Source organism: Mycena indigotica (assembly GCF_014461135.1).
Source record: "Mycena indigotica strain 171206Taipei chromosome Unknown Mind.scaff0006, whole genome shotgun sequence".
Lineage (NCBI taxonomy): Eukaryota > Fungi > Basidiomycota > Agaricomycetes > Agaricales > Mycenaceae > Mycena > Mycena indigotica.
The window spans coordinates 2739031-2752405 of NW_023503005.1; the positions used below are offsets into that span (position 1 = coordinate 2739031).

The 13375-nt window shown below is 50.3% G+C and overlaps 8 protein-coding genes across 8 annotated transcripts; 5 read left to right on the forward strand and 3 right to left on the reverse strand.

The window, feature by feature from the left end:
* Positions 1-1211: 1211 nt before the first annotated feature.
* On the forward strand, positions 1212-2690 carry MIND_00731900 (C2H2-type domain-containing protein; the record flags this gene model as incomplete). Its single annotated transcript, XM_037364020.1, has 8 exons — positions 1212-1243; positions 1318-1452; positions 1500-1628; positions 1672-1767; positions 1817-1870; positions 1914-2384; positions 2430-2501; positions 2555-2690. 8 exons carry the CDS (start codon positions 1212-1214, stop codon positions 2688-2690), a joined length of 1125 nt encoding a protein of 374 aa, XP_037219664.1.
* A 761-nt stretch (positions 2691-3451) lies between these two features.
* MIND_00732000 (uncharacterized protein) lies at positions 3452-4310 on the forward strand (the record flags this gene model as incomplete). The annotated part of the gene is made up of 4 exons (XM_037364021.1): positions 3452-3576; positions 3629-3721; positions 3764-3849; positions 4225-4310. The coding sequence occupies 4 exons, from the start codon at positions 3452-3454 to the stop codon at positions 4308-4310; spliced, it is 390 nt and encodes a 129-aa protein (XP_037219665.1).
* Positions 4311-4336: 26 nt separating this feature from the next.
* MIND_00732100 (uncharacterized protein) lies at positions 4337-4760 on the reverse strand (the record flags this gene model as incomplete). The annotated part of the gene is made up of 3 exons (XM_037364022.1): positions 4637-4760; positions 4438-4590; positions 4337-4392 (listed from the first exon to the last, which is right to left on the reverse strand). The coding sequence occupies exons 1-3, from the start codon at positions 4740-4742 to the stop codon at positions 4337-4339; spliced, it is 315 nt and encodes a 104-aa protein (XP_037219666.1). The 5' UTR covers positions 4743-4760.
* Positions 4761-4794: 34 nt separating this feature from the next.
* MIND_00732200 (Dolichyl-diphosphooligosaccharide--protein glycosyltransferase subunit 1) lies at positions 4795-5665 on the forward strand (the record flags this gene model as incomplete). The annotated part of the gene is made up of 4 exons (XM_037364023.1): positions 4795-4853; positions 4901-5117; positions 5167-5374; positions 5427-5665. The coding sequence occupies 4 exons, from the start codon at positions 4795-4797 to the stop codon at positions 5663-5665; spliced, it is 723 nt and encodes a 240-aa protein (XP_037219667.1).
* A 46-nt stretch (positions 5666-5711) lies between these two features.
* Positions 5712-7396, forward strand: MIND_00732300 (Dolichyl-diphosphooligosaccharide--protein glycosyltransferase subunit 1; the record flags this gene model as incomplete). The annotated part of the gene is made up of 6 exons (XM_037364024.1): positions 5712-5983; positions 6033-6236; positions 6284-6577; positions 6630-7037; positions 7084-7222; positions 7271-7396. The coding sequence occupies 6 exons, from the start codon at positions 5712-5714 to the stop codon at positions 7394-7396; spliced, it is 1443 nt and encodes a 480-aa protein (XP_037219668.1).
* A 40-nt stretch (positions 7397-7436) lies between these two features.
* MIND_00732400 (uncharacterized protein) lies at positions 7437-8313 on the reverse strand (the record flags this gene model as incomplete). The annotated part of the gene is made up of 4 exons (XM_037364025.1): positions 8030-8313; positions 7925-7980; positions 7549-7879; positions 7437-7497 (listed from the first exon to the last, which is right to left on the reverse strand). The coding sequence occupies exons 1-4, from the start codon at positions 8305-8307 to the stop codon at positions 7437-7439; spliced, it is 726 nt and encodes a 241-aa protein (XP_037219669.1). The 5' UTR covers positions 8308-8313.
* On the forward strand, positions 8260-9998 carry MIND_00732500 (uncharacterized protein; the record flags this gene model as incomplete). The annotated part of the gene is made up of 2 exons (XM_037364026.1): positions 8260-8535; positions 8583-9998. The coding sequence occupies 2 exons, from the start codon at positions 8260-8262 to the stop codon at positions 9996-9998; spliced, it is 1692 nt and encodes a 563-aa protein (XP_037219670.1).
* Positions 9999-10221: 223 nt separating this feature from the next.
* On the reverse strand, positions 10222-13265 carry MIND_00732600 (Acid protease; the record flags this gene model as incomplete). Its single annotated transcript, XM_037364027.1, has 11 exons — positions 10222-11707; positions 11757-11870; positions 11923-12039; positions 12087-12285; positions 12336-12598; positions 12648-12703; positions 12751-12771; positions 12826-12908; positions 12954-12972; positions 13022-13052; positions 13108-13265. The coding sequence occupies 11 exons, from the start codon at positions 13263-13265 to the stop codon at positions 10222-10224; spliced, it is 2547 nt and encodes an 848-aa protein (XP_037219671.1).
* Between the last annotated feature and the right edge of the window lie 110 nt (positions 13266-13375).

The following is a 13375-nucleotide window of genomic DNA, read 5'->3' on the forward strand; positions in this document are numbered from 1 at the left end:
GTCCAGCGACGTATGTATGTAAGTTGAACAAGAATTCTTTTTGACGACTCAGACCCTCCAGCTTGGAATTAGTTCACCAAACGCGGCCAGTAGCAAAGCAGAGAATGGATTGGTGTGGATATGGAGCTCGCAGGCAGGCTCGCTGTTTCTGAACCTCAAGGTTCCGAACATCTCGGAGCAATGTTCTTTATTGTTATTGTTGTGACAAGATCTGTGACATTCCCACTTCCCACCGTCATGGAGCCCAAGCGCGTATTGACCGATGCGGCACAGGAGAGCAGTCGTGTCCACACATTTCATCCTTCGTGAGCTACCTGCTACTATGTCGAGCGTGACTTGTAGACATCTCGAAGCACACCTGCTGAGCTAGCTCTCCAATTACAGAGTGTGGGCCGACGTGTCAGAAAACGTATGTGAAACGCATTTTCGCGTTTTTTCACGCGTTTGACGCGTCGTTTTGCTCACTACCGCAGACGTGACCGAAGGATATACCACTCAACGCCATACATCGGCCCCTCCTTCACCAACGCGGGCCATGTCGGCACAATCCGGCATATTCACTTCCGCCAATGACATCCTTCGTGATGTTCTCTCATCAGGACCTACACAACCACAGCCGCCGATTTCTCCGCGGAAGCGGCAACGGCAAGGAGATGATGAAGAAACATCTGACTCGGAGGACAGGAAAATGGCAGTGGACAGTTTCCAGCAGCGGGTCATCAAGGCAAAACCCAGGCGGTTGATGCAAACCCAGTCGCTACCCAGTAACCTATTTGGGTCACAGTCCATCGAGGAAGAAGACGACTGGAGCGTCAGCATGCCCTCTCGACTGCCTCCCACACACGAAGATGCATAGATGAACCAATTGATACCGCGTTAACCGGTTGTAGTGTGTACGTCTATATGTTGTGCTGATTGTGTGTAATTCCTTTTGTCAATAATCGCCGCGGTCGCTGACCCATCGAATAACCCACGACTCAATCACTTTTGTCCACTTCTGTTACTTATGTTGACAGATCCAGATCTAGATTCACCAGTCCAAACTCGCTTAGCGCTCACTGAGTGGTCGCTGACTTGAACAAATATGCTGTGGGTCCATTATTCCCCCCTTCTCTCCTCTTACCACCACGACCGGTCAGCCCCCCGATTGCAGTTACTTTCCTTCGCCGGGCAGCGTGCAAGTCAGAATTCTCTGCGCCCACACAACCATCATGGATACATACGACGGTTTAAATGGCTTGAGGTATGTTGATTATCGCGTATCCTGTGTTTTCCTCTCTGTGGTCAGTGAGTGGAGGCTCAGAATCGCCCTTTCAGACATGGTTTCTGCTCCAGAGCGGTATCTCCAGCGACGTCGAAATCAAACCACCCTCGGCAGTCTTTGTTAGATACAAACTCTATCACCGAGGATGATTCAAGGTCGGTTCCACAAACCGAAACGGGGAGCATAAGGTAAGCGTTGTCTTCTCCACGGGTCAGAACAAAACATCCTGTCACAGCTCTCCATCTTGGTCTTATTCACTCAAGTTTCCTCCCATTCCGCGTTTCTCGACAGACTTGGCTCCCTGCGCAGTTTATATGTGGCCAGATTTCCGAGCTTCATTCGAGATGAGGGACAACCCACAACGGTGAGAAATTACTGTTTGCTGCTAGTTCTAACAAAACCGACAGCTCTCCTCAACAAGAAAGGATCGACTCTGCTTCACTGCCGGGAACTCGTGCTACGATTCCACGACTGCGTGCACTGACTCGAAGAATTGAGGCTTTGTACGTTCTCGTGACATCTTCTCCGAGTCCATTGTTGACGCACACAAAGATCAATTTCTCCGTTAACCCGTCTCCTCAACCCACTCGATTCGGACTCCCTTTTGTTCGTCTTGTGTATATATTGTGCGCTTGCTAACTGTTTTAAGGGATACTGTTTCTCCTTCGTCACCAAGCGCATATGACAGTGACCTCCCTCCTCGCCAAGGCACCTATACTCATTCGCCAATCATGCCATCCAGTCCGTCGCAGTCGCCTCCAGCTGTCTTTTTGGCCACACCGCCCGCATCATCGTCACAGCACTCTGAACTCCCTCGATCAAAAACTACTGGTGATATCAGTGAGCCGCACTCAGCAGCAACACAGCTTTCATCCCCCATGCCGACGGTTGTGTGTGCTCCGTCAGCAAGGCCGTCAAACAGCAGTTCCAACTTGAACGGCAAGGAATCGCGAGAGGAGTTCATCAAAAAACTAGATGCTCTCATGGATAAGGATTTGTATAATTCTAAGATTTTCCGCTGCGCACAGATGAGCGTAAAAGATTGCTCAAAGCAATGTGGATACTGGGGGTCGATCCAACTTGTCAGACGGCATATTGCGTCTGTTCACCTCGGCGTCAAGTGATTTTCTCTCATGTCGTACGCTCTCTCTCACTAGTCATGCAGAGACTTCGAATGCGAGTTTTGCGGGAAACGTTTCTTCCAGAAGACCGCAATGCAAACTCATCACAACAAACAGTGAGTCGGCACTGATAGAGACAGAATATAGCCTCATTGTTTCTCCTCTCTAGCACTGGCGAAAAGCCACATAAATGCAGGGACCAAGGTTGCTCCCTCGAGTTCAAGGATCCTGCTCGTCTCCACAAACACCGCGTTAAGGACCACAAGTTGAGCAATATTTCGGGCCCGTTACTCGACGCCCACTAACTGGCCCGCATTAGTTACATACCCAAGATCTGCCGGAGAAAGAACCGGGAGGGCTTGGAAGCAAAATATCAATAGTCTCTATTCTATATTCTATCAGAGTCAAGCAGTGCGATTTGTTTCACGTTAAGCCTTACTAGATCGCCGCTTTGATTTTGACGCTGAGAGGATGCAAGGACAATAAACCCAAAATACTCGCGTCTTATTGATCGTTCGCACAGAAACCTGACATATTTTCACACCATTGTCAACGAGCCCACACAAAACCACGAGTTGGGAATGCTTACAGGCGCTAGAAGTCAGACAGCAATTGATTCCTGCGGGAGATTTCCGAGAGTGTCCCATATAAGGCAAGTTGAACGATTCAAATAACATGGCCTGGGAGTTGTTGGCGCCAAAGCGGCGCATCAAATGTGCAACGCTCGTCGCCGAAAAAGGAAACTCTTGGCTCGATGCCCTCGGGGGGTCAAGAAAGTGCACAGCAGTTTTGACAAGGTCGAAAAGTCTTGTTTATCATCAACAGCATGCCATCTCTGAGGGAATTTACAGAACGCTCAACGTTATAATACTAGCACAAGGTACTGGTGGGACGCCCCCCCTCCTTCAGCTCTACTTCAGCTCGTTAACGGTATCGTTTTACCCATTATGTAAAATTGGACTCAAAAGACAAGGGTGAAACCAGAACTACCAAGACGCGCAATTTATAATGGAAATGGCGAACATGACGCCATCGCTTGACTAAACGTTGCTTGAACCCGCCGCCCATGAGCATCTACTATGCATTGTCTTTGGTGCTTTGCGCAAACGCCATTGCGGCGGGTCATGTTCAACAGCCTTTCACACAACATCAAACAATCAAGGTTCCTATAGAACTCGGGGTGATGAGCAGGTAAATCCACATCTGGCCATATATATTTGGGGGAATGTCTCACTCCACTGAGATGCCCCGATGCGATTGCTTGCGAGGCTGTTTTCGATCAAGTTCGCCTAAAGGTAGGAGATAAGATGGACCTCTCGCTCGTCTACGTTGCACAGTACGCCTCTTCCGCTATTTCTGATCACTCATCAAACCCCAGCGTTCAAGTATCAACGAGACAGAACCCGATTTCGGTGTTACATGCATGCATGGACCAGGGGAATGCGCAGGAAATGTCCAACAACTGTGTGTCACAAGATATTCCCGACGCTGGTGGGACTTTGTTCAATGCCAAAACAAACATGGCCGTTTCCAAATCGGCCTTCCGAGCGTGGCCGTTGAGTGTGGAAATAGTATCGACATTGACTGGGAAAGCAGTCGTGAGGGGCGTTGTGCAGGAAAAGGTGGCGAGGGAGTCGGGTTGTTGCAGGAGAGCGTAAAGCGAGGAAACTCCTTGCAGATCGAGTACAATTCCATGGCACAACACAAATGGATGCTAATTCTGCCCACAGGAAAAGTTGCACGGTCCTGATCAATCAGAAGAAAGTCTGCATACGAGATGGAACTTGGCAAGACTGCGAAGTAAGTACCCGGCTACCGTCGAATTTAGCGTGTTCTGAGACAAACAGCGCGGCCATGGCGTGGATGACTTTGTGAAGCAAATCAACGAGGAGTTTAAGCGTTTGAACTTTGAACGACCAACATGACTGACCCAGGAAGGCGAATAAGTATATTAACCCAGCGTCAGTTTATATATTATGATGAGGATATTCAAGCCGATGAGAGGAACTAGGTTAAAGGTCAAGTAAAGTCAAGCAAGGGTTGGACACGTACTTCGCATTAGAGTCCGCACTGCGGTAATGAGGTCTATTAAACGAGTCTTGATCCCCACTTCCTGCTGGACACCGTAACCCGTTTGGGGGTCATAAGTTTGTTGAAATCCCGCATTCGAATTTGTCGTTTGTGAAGAAGAAGAAGTCCAGCCAACTGGGGCTTTTCAGCGAAATACTTTCAGAGGCAGATTCCAGCATACTGCGAGCGAGAAAGCGGTCTTCGCTTAGAACAGCCATCGAGTTGGTTAAGAGAAGGGAAACATATAGGATTTTCCCAAACATCTTGGTTGGAGCGAGAGCGAGCATGGAGACGTGTTCAGCGCTAGTCACGCTCACTGTCACACAACACTTTTGGCTGATGCTCACTCGGTGGATTCAGGCTGGCCCTTCGCGCCTAACTCCTGCATCTCGACGCTAGTGTGTATATATACGCGAATTGCTGTCGCATATTCATTCTCCTTCAGTGAAAGCTCTTTCAGTCCCATCAGCTGGCTGTCAAAGACCTTTTCTCCCGCTCCTGCAGAACAAGAGGTAGCGAGGGCCAAGACAACGCAAGAAGGCAAGCCCCAGACGCCCACTGCGAAACCTGCGAAAAGCACGAGTATCTTTGCTCAAGTTGTCCCCTCGCAAGCAACGCCTCAGCCTGCAAAGCCCTTGTCTTCCAAATATGAAGTAGCATTTGTGCGTGACCCACCCTCTGGGTTATACTGGCTCATGGTGCTTCGTACAGCAAAAATCCACAACCGCACCGTTCATAATATCGCATCGGAAACTTAACAAGTTGGGCCGACAAATAGCAGGCAAACCTATTGACTATGCTATCCTGCAAATGCAATTCAGTAACAAGCGCGCCAGCTCGAAAATCAAGGACTTGCTCCTTGAGGCTAAGCAGAGGGCCGTGCGCCTCAGGAAGATGGATGAGCCTACGCTCGTCGTTGGTATGCTCTCCATAATATTCTTGACCGAGATTTTGATCTGACAGTTACATAGCTGAGGCCTGGGTAAGCAAGCGGGCGAAAAGGTCTAGGAAAATGGTAGCCCAAGGACGTGGTCATCGTGGTGTTCGAACTAAACCAAGTTCGAGCATAACGGTAGTATTGAAGGAAGGCAAAACGGTTGAGCAGCTTAAGGCTGAAGCCAGGAAGCGGAAATTGAGTAGAATAGTCTCTTCAGCGGTTACACGAGAGGATGTGCCTCTACGAAATGTTGGATCTGCTTGGGCCTGGTAGATCAGTTATTTTCAATTGACACGTATTCTTCTTTCCTCCAACACCCATGCTACGGCGGTGGGCTTTCCTCTCCTTTTCGTTGCTGGGCTTGGCCAGCGCAGATACGTTCGAGAATACTGCCATTGTGCGCACTATTGAGCTTGGGGGCTCGCTTGTTCAGGTCACCAAAACATACGCTGTGAAGGCGCTTGAATCCAACGCGAACCATTACACTATCGCGCTCTCCGAAACTGAGAAGAGGCAGACGAGCTGGTTGGAAGCAAAGATTAAGGGACAACCCCAGGCCCTCACTATCACTGAACGCGGCGTCGATTCGAAGTGCGTGTCCAACGCTTCACTCCGGTATTGATTCTGACGCGACATCCAGTGGTCTTTACCTTGTTGATATCTCATTGCCTCAAGCTCCTTCCGTTGGCTCCTCTACCAACATCGTCGTCGAGTCGGTTCTCACACATTCCACGTATCCGTGGCCTGAAACAGCAGCACAAAACGAGGAGCAATCTCTCAAGCATGAGACAGACCTTTTTGTCCTTAGCCCGTACCGTTCAGCCGTTCAGCGCACCAAAATAAAGTAAGTGCGAGGTTCACATTTATTCAGGCCAACTAACATTGACCAAGGTCACCTTCACCCAACATTCATTCTTACACCACCCCCGAAAATCTTCAGGCCTTCACCCATGACGCGACTGTTACTAAATCCGGCGCAACTGTCACCTATGGACCGTACAACAACATTCCTGTGTCTACGGACGAGGAGTTCGTTTCCAAACAACAGAAACGAGTGGTCATCCATTATGTCTACGACTTTCCTGTTGCTGAAATCCCTCAACTCCATCGCTATGCGGAAGTCAGCCACTGGGGTGGTAACTTGAACATCGAAGACCATATTCACCTTCGTAACTCCGGGCCTGCGTACGTTTAGTTTGCTATTGCTTGACTCGCAATGTCCTGAACCGGCTTGCAGCTTGAAGGGTCATTTCTCTCGTCTCGAGCACCAAACTCAGACGTTTTATAAGCGCACTCTGCCCCATGTCATTCCTGGAATGACGCTGCATCTCCCGGCTGGTATCCGCAACACCTACTACTATGATCTCAACGGGAATGTGTCGACCTCTCGTCTCCGTACCGCGCCTTCTGTCCCACGAAGCTCACAAGTCAGGCAATATAGCGTGCTTGAATTACGACCGCGTTTCCCCATTATGGGCGGTTGGAACTACAGCTTCACTCTGGGGTGGGATTCGCCCCTCGAGGATTCTACTGGTTACGACAAACGCTCTGGCAAGTACATTCTGCAAGTGCCCGTCTTGACGCCCATGCCCGCGACCGTGGTCAATAATGCAGAAGTCACCATCATCCTGCCAGAAGGCGCCACGTAAGTTGGCTTACCACTAAACTAACTTCAACTTATGTTATGATAGCGATGTTGAATTTGCGACTCCATTCCCGGCAACCTCGAGCTCCCAATCGACGCATGTCACATACTTGGACACTGTTGGACGCCCGGCTGTTACCTTGAACTTCAAAGATCTCACTGAGAAGCATGCACTCCCTATCTATGTGAGGAATTCCCTAGAGCCAGACCGGAAGCTGATCTGAGAAATACAGGTCTCTTACAAAGTTCCTCTGTCAGCTCATCTCAAAAAGCCCATAGCCGTGGCTATCGCATTCTTGAGCATCTTTGCATTTGGACTAACAGCCAGACGCGTTGATTTGCGAATCCACAAGTCGTGAAATGTGTTTGTACACTAGATGCAATGGAAGGCTATTCGTATCATATCTTGGTCGAGAAGCTATGCAAAGTTACGAGTTGACAGCCCTCTGGAGTTGGACCCCTGTTTCCAGGTATGAATTCGGGGATGCGTGGAGAGAGGGACTTTACGCACAGACCAAGCCTCGTAAAGAGACCGTTACGGGAACCACCCGTCGGACAAGAAAAGTAGACACCACCGTTGGATTTCGGCCCATACCAGTAGTTGAGCATTGTCCCCCGCCATTTCCACGAGCCACCAGATACTACGGAAGAAGTTCGGGGTTGCTTTCCTAAGACAAGCTGAAGGAATGGGCCGTCGTCGGTGCCGAACAAGGTTGTGTTGACTACCGCGACGGGATATATCGTGGATGCATTCTTATACTGCCATAGTTGTTGCTGGGAGATAGAGAATAGTGCTGGGGTCTGCTTGTAAGTGGGCTCGAATGTGACGTTTCCCGGTTCACCTCAAGCAAAGTAAGCCAGAGCAACTCCTCGTTATTGTTCCTTACCCGGTGTATGACTGCATAGATGGTTGGGAGAGTTGATGTCCCCACCAAAGACTTGGCTATTGGTTTAATTTAGCAAACGCGTTTGAATGCAGAGAGTTGACGCACATGTGAGTCGTTGTTGGGACCAATTCTGACATGAAATCGGCGCGGTTGTTCAGGCCCTCCCAGGTGGGAAGTGCGGCGACGGTCGCAATGCAGAGTAGGAGGAGTTGGAAGAGCATCTCGTCGTGAAGAAACGCGATGACGTCCCATTTAAGTAGACGTGTTCGCCAGATAGTCCGAGCTTGACGCGTCAGCCAATAGGAGTTGAGGACTGACCATGTGACCGCGGGCAGATGCTTTTCCTCCGTCGACAATACGCGACCTCGTTCCGCTCTCGCCATTATGTGCCTAAGAAGACGAATGAAAAGCCTAAAACTCTCCATCCGCTCGAGCCCCATGTCCTTTCTGGCCGACTCAAAAAGCTTGCAGACAAGAACCAGCTCGATGTCGCCGTTTCCATGTTGAAAAACGCTCCATTGGCTGCACAAAACACGCCGGTGTGGAATACGCTGATATGGGAGTGCTCCAAGGCCCGTAGATTCAAGCTTGCCTACGAGCTTTTCACCGACGTGAGTGATTTGAACCTCTATGTCTTTTTTCACTCACATTTCACCAGATGAAGCGCCGAGGGTTCAGTGCCACTACAAGGACATTCCAAACGATGTTTACTGGCCTGTCACACATTGAAGACTGGTCAACCCATCAACAACAACTTAAAAACGCCCGTTCGTTGTATAGCGCCTACCAAAGGCACGCCGAAGATCTCAAGAAACGTGATCCACGCAACGCGGAACTTGAGATAGACCCATTACCAGCCTACGCGACTATCCTAGGCAATGCTGAGCAATTTGACGAGCTTTTCGCCCTGTACTATGTCATAACCAAAAACGGACCTCCAACCAAGTTCTTAATGACTGCAATCTTCCGGGCCCTGTCCAGCGACAAAGCATCACCCGAGCAAAGCCAGAAAAATGCGGAGGATGCAAGGGTTCTGTGGCGAGAGATGCTCAAATTTCCCAAGCTTGACGTCGACGGAGCTCTGGTCACCTCTGCAGTTCTTGCACTATCTAAAGGACAACTGGCGGAGGAGAAACTTGCCTTTCAGCTTTTAAGGGAGCATTTTGGGCTCAGTTTGTCTGGCGAGCCCCGTGCATCGTCAAAACTTGCCTTGACTCCACCAAGTCTTGCTGCCGCGCTGTCCTTATGCTTCAACCGCGAAAAACCACAAGAGGCAATCCATTTTTTCCACCAAGTCCTCAAAAGACCAGGAGTCGATGGCGGGGCCGACATCATTGACCGTGGACACATGGAAATCGTGTTTAAAGCAATCCAGTCTACGGGTTCTGCTCGGCTTGCTTTGGAGACTCTCGATTGGATGTCAACCCAGAGGTCGTCGCGCAACGGTGTAAGACTGGAGCCCACACGCTGGATATATATCCTCGTTCTGCTCACGTGCCAGAAGGCGGCGGACTGGACTATCGCAACGCGGGTTTTCAACATGATGACGGGCTACCATTGTCATGATTTCATGGATGGCGCTGTCTCTTCTGCTCCTCGACAAAGCCGGCGACCTGACGCCTTTGGGCCAGATCCGGAAACCATGTCTGCCATGCTGCGAGTCGCCCGCTCCACCGAGAATGGCGCCAACATGCGGCAATGTTTGCGTCTGGTCAATTATCTCGACTCGGTTGGCGAGGGCCTGTTTATCCGAAAGTCGAGGAACTTGCCGGAAAGCACGCGCACTCTCAAGAAGTGGGCCTTCGACGTGGTGAAAATGTCTGAGGCTGTCGTCGAAACAGTCGACTGGGTGAATGCCAACAGTAGATCAACAAGCGATGTTGAGACTACGAGATGGTCTCATTTACGACGCGTTTCTCTGGGTATTCTTTCCCAGAAGTCCCAAAGCAGGGAGGGGGACGGAGACTGGCGCGTTCGAAAGCTTTCAAGGTCTGATCGTAGACTTGCTTTGAGGCCGTCAACGCGGGAGAAGACGCGGCCATTAACAAGCTATGAAAAAGGGTTTGGATCATAACAGGAGGTTCAGTTCTCAAAGCATGTTTACATCGGCTCGTAACCCACCCATACAGATAATAATAATACGTATGTGGTGTCGAGTCGTGAAGAAAAGCCTACACAAAAACCATGAATCCACGTCGTCAGAGAGATTAGTAAATGGAACTATAGGTGCGAAAAGTCCGGAGAACCGCGTAAAGACAGGCGTAAGAATAGGAACGGAGACGAAGAGGGGTAGCATTCTACATGGCCATGCTTTTCGGCCGTCCTCCGCCGTCAGAGTGGAAAGCTGGTGTTGGAGGAACGAGAGAAGATGGGTCAGCAGGCGCGAAGCTTTGAGGCCTATCACCCGGCCGCCCCGAAAATTCGCGGGGAACAAACAGACTACTGTTATTCGAGGGTTGTCGCGGTCGAGGGACAGGGCCTGGGCTGCTTGTTCCCGGAGAGAACTGATTGTCCGTTAGACGAACAGAGTAAGACGAATCTCTCCGAGGCTGAGGCGTCATTTGGCGTGGCTGTGCAGGCGGGAATTGGTCATCAACCAGGTGGGTAGAGTATGTCGAGTTGCGACTCATTGGCTGGGGTACAATATATTGATCGTTTTGGCCATGTACTGAGTTTTGAGAAGCTCGGCGTTGTGGTGGAAGGATAGGCTCTGGAGAAGAAGATAGGGGTGGAGAGTCTTCAGGTGGGGGTTGGGGGATGGTTCGTTGAGGTGCCTGCGGTGCCTGACGGGAAGGGGGTGGGGGTGGCGCTTGGCGATGAGGAGGTGGTAACACAATGTAATCTGGGGCAGCTTGAGTAGGTTCTGCAACAAAAACGGAATCCTCTTCTGATGGACTGCGCTGGTAACCCACGCTACGCGGTCTCTCGTCAAAACTACGCGCAGGAGCAGCCAATGAGTCTTCAGAAGGTTGTCGTTGGTATACCGCACTCTTTGGCCGATCTCCTTGCTGACCATCAAAATTGCGGAAGCCAGGAGAAGGCGGCGCGTAGGGTTGGTCATCTGAGACCGCAATGGAAGGCTGACGTTGGTAAACCGTACTGTCTGGACGGTTCTCTGGTTCTTTGGGTCGTAACCCACTACTCTTGAAGGGACGAGCGGTCGGTGAAGGTGGAATGAACATCTCGTCTTCGCTGATGGCCATTGACACTGGAGCACGATCCATTAACGGGACTCCAGCAAAGCTGTCTCGAGCGTGAGCAGACATTGGACGAGCACCCTCCAAGTCTTCGGTCACTGCCATTGAAACAGGCGCATATGCATGTGGTTGTGGGTCAGCCCCAGCGACATAACTATTGCGAGGGTCAATTTGCAAGGGAGTCGAGCGGCCACGTATTTTGCGGCTGGTTGCTTTGGTCTTGCGCTGCTTGCGACACATGAAGACGATGCCAAAGATGATGAGAGCAATGAGGACAGCAGCATTGAGGGCCATAATGCCTAGCATCGCTGGAAGGAACATTACAATCTTGTTAAGAGTGTCGTTCACGTCCGACGACACTGAAACTGAGGATGCTGTGTTCGCAGTGCTGTTGGCGACATTATACGTGATGTTGGTGGCCCCATTCCCTCCACGAGCTGCATGAAAATCCTTGGATGCTTTAATAGGATCCACGAGATCCAACAGTTTGACATAAGGATCTGCCATTCGCTTTGACGCATCGAAATCTCCAAAGTCGTAGAGGGAGTAGAATGAACGCAGAACGTTGTCGCCGATGAGCCAGTCACTGATAACAAGCGTTAGTCTTGAACGGCAACAAAGATGACAATCATTACAATTCTCCAGTCCCCACTGTGACAGCTTGTGGAACGAAGGATCCAACACATAGGGAGTTGTTGACGATACTAACGGGTGACACATCAAGAGGGTGCAGAGGCAAAACTTGCCCACTATAATGTATGAGCAATCGGCATTGAATAAAAAAAGGGCGTCTAAACTTACGCAAACTGGAGAGCGACATCTACTTCGGCAGAACAAGGGACAACCCATTGACCGTCGATGAGATAAGCACCAGGAATACGACCGTATATAGCCGCGCATATTTCCGGTGGAGCGTAACTAAAAACAAGTTCAACTAGAAGCATCAAGAACCATTAGAAACTTACGTGTACGAGGTTCCGCTATCGAGCAACACGACCGCCCTGTTGCTAGGCGCACCGGGGACCGTTGTGTTCACGGAAATGATAGTGCCGTCTCCTAGAAGAAGAGCATCCAGAAGTACATTCCAGCGTTTGGGAGATGATATTGGCCAGGTAGGAATGGGGACCTTGTCCATCACGGAGGCATATTGCGGTTCGACCTCACCTGGTGAGATGTTAAGCGCTGTGATCAGATGTTCGGCGGCATCCACTCACCAATCGAGAAAGTGCCTTGAACCGTAGCGCTGGAATCTGTGCTCCGTTGAAGAGAGAAGGCGATGAAGTTGGGTTCAGATGGGTTGTCTTGGAATAGGTTAAACAGCAGACTGCGCCCAGTTGATGCACCGGTCTGGTTAAGAGCATGGTCGATGGAGGACAGAGAGGTGAATCCAAGTCCCACAAGGCCTTGTGCTCCATAGGCCAAGGCGGGATTGTTGGCCGTCGAAACATCAAGGAGTGCTTGAGACGCGACATTGATTCTATTCAGTATTAGTCTTTTGGCTGCCTCCCCAGAACGAAAGAACGCACCCTGCGAATCTAACTGGCCCATACGCAATATGACCAAACACCCAACCGATTCCGTACTTGAAATGTGATGAGTTGAAATGTGAGAAAAGGTTGGGGAGCGCACAGTGAGATTGTAGGTGAGCGGCTATATTGCGTGAGTTGCAGTCTTTCTCATAAGCTCAGAAGAAAAAAAACGCACTGTATCGGTGCAGTTGGGAAGAGGTGATGTCGGGCCCTTGATCCAGACATCTGACGAGCCGGTGTCCAGCTGAACAGGATAGGCTGGACCTTATTAGACTTAAGCAAAGGAGTGGAAGGAAAGCGCACAAAAGTCGCCGACAGTTAACTAGAAGTCTGATTAATGAGAATTGTGGGACGACGGAACGACTACTGACATTTGCCATGTAAATCAGGTCATGAACGGTGCTGAGGAGCAATTGTTTTTTCAGAAAAAAAATGGAGAGAACCAGCAGCAACACACTTGATATCCAAATTGTTATCCGTATCGCTCGAGGCAGCCAGGACGTGGTGAAGCTTGGGGACGCTCCCGCTACGTTGCGGTTGTCGGACTTGGTCGACAGAGATACGGGCAGCAAGCGTAACAGGGAGGAGTAGCAGTAGAATGAAGGAGAGAACCATGGTGAGTAAAAAGGAGCGTTTGTGGCCCACGACTGTGCGCAAGGCCGGAGGGGTAGGAACCAAAGCCTCTCGAAAGACTTGGCGTAGCCCATCAACGATCAAACTTCTCG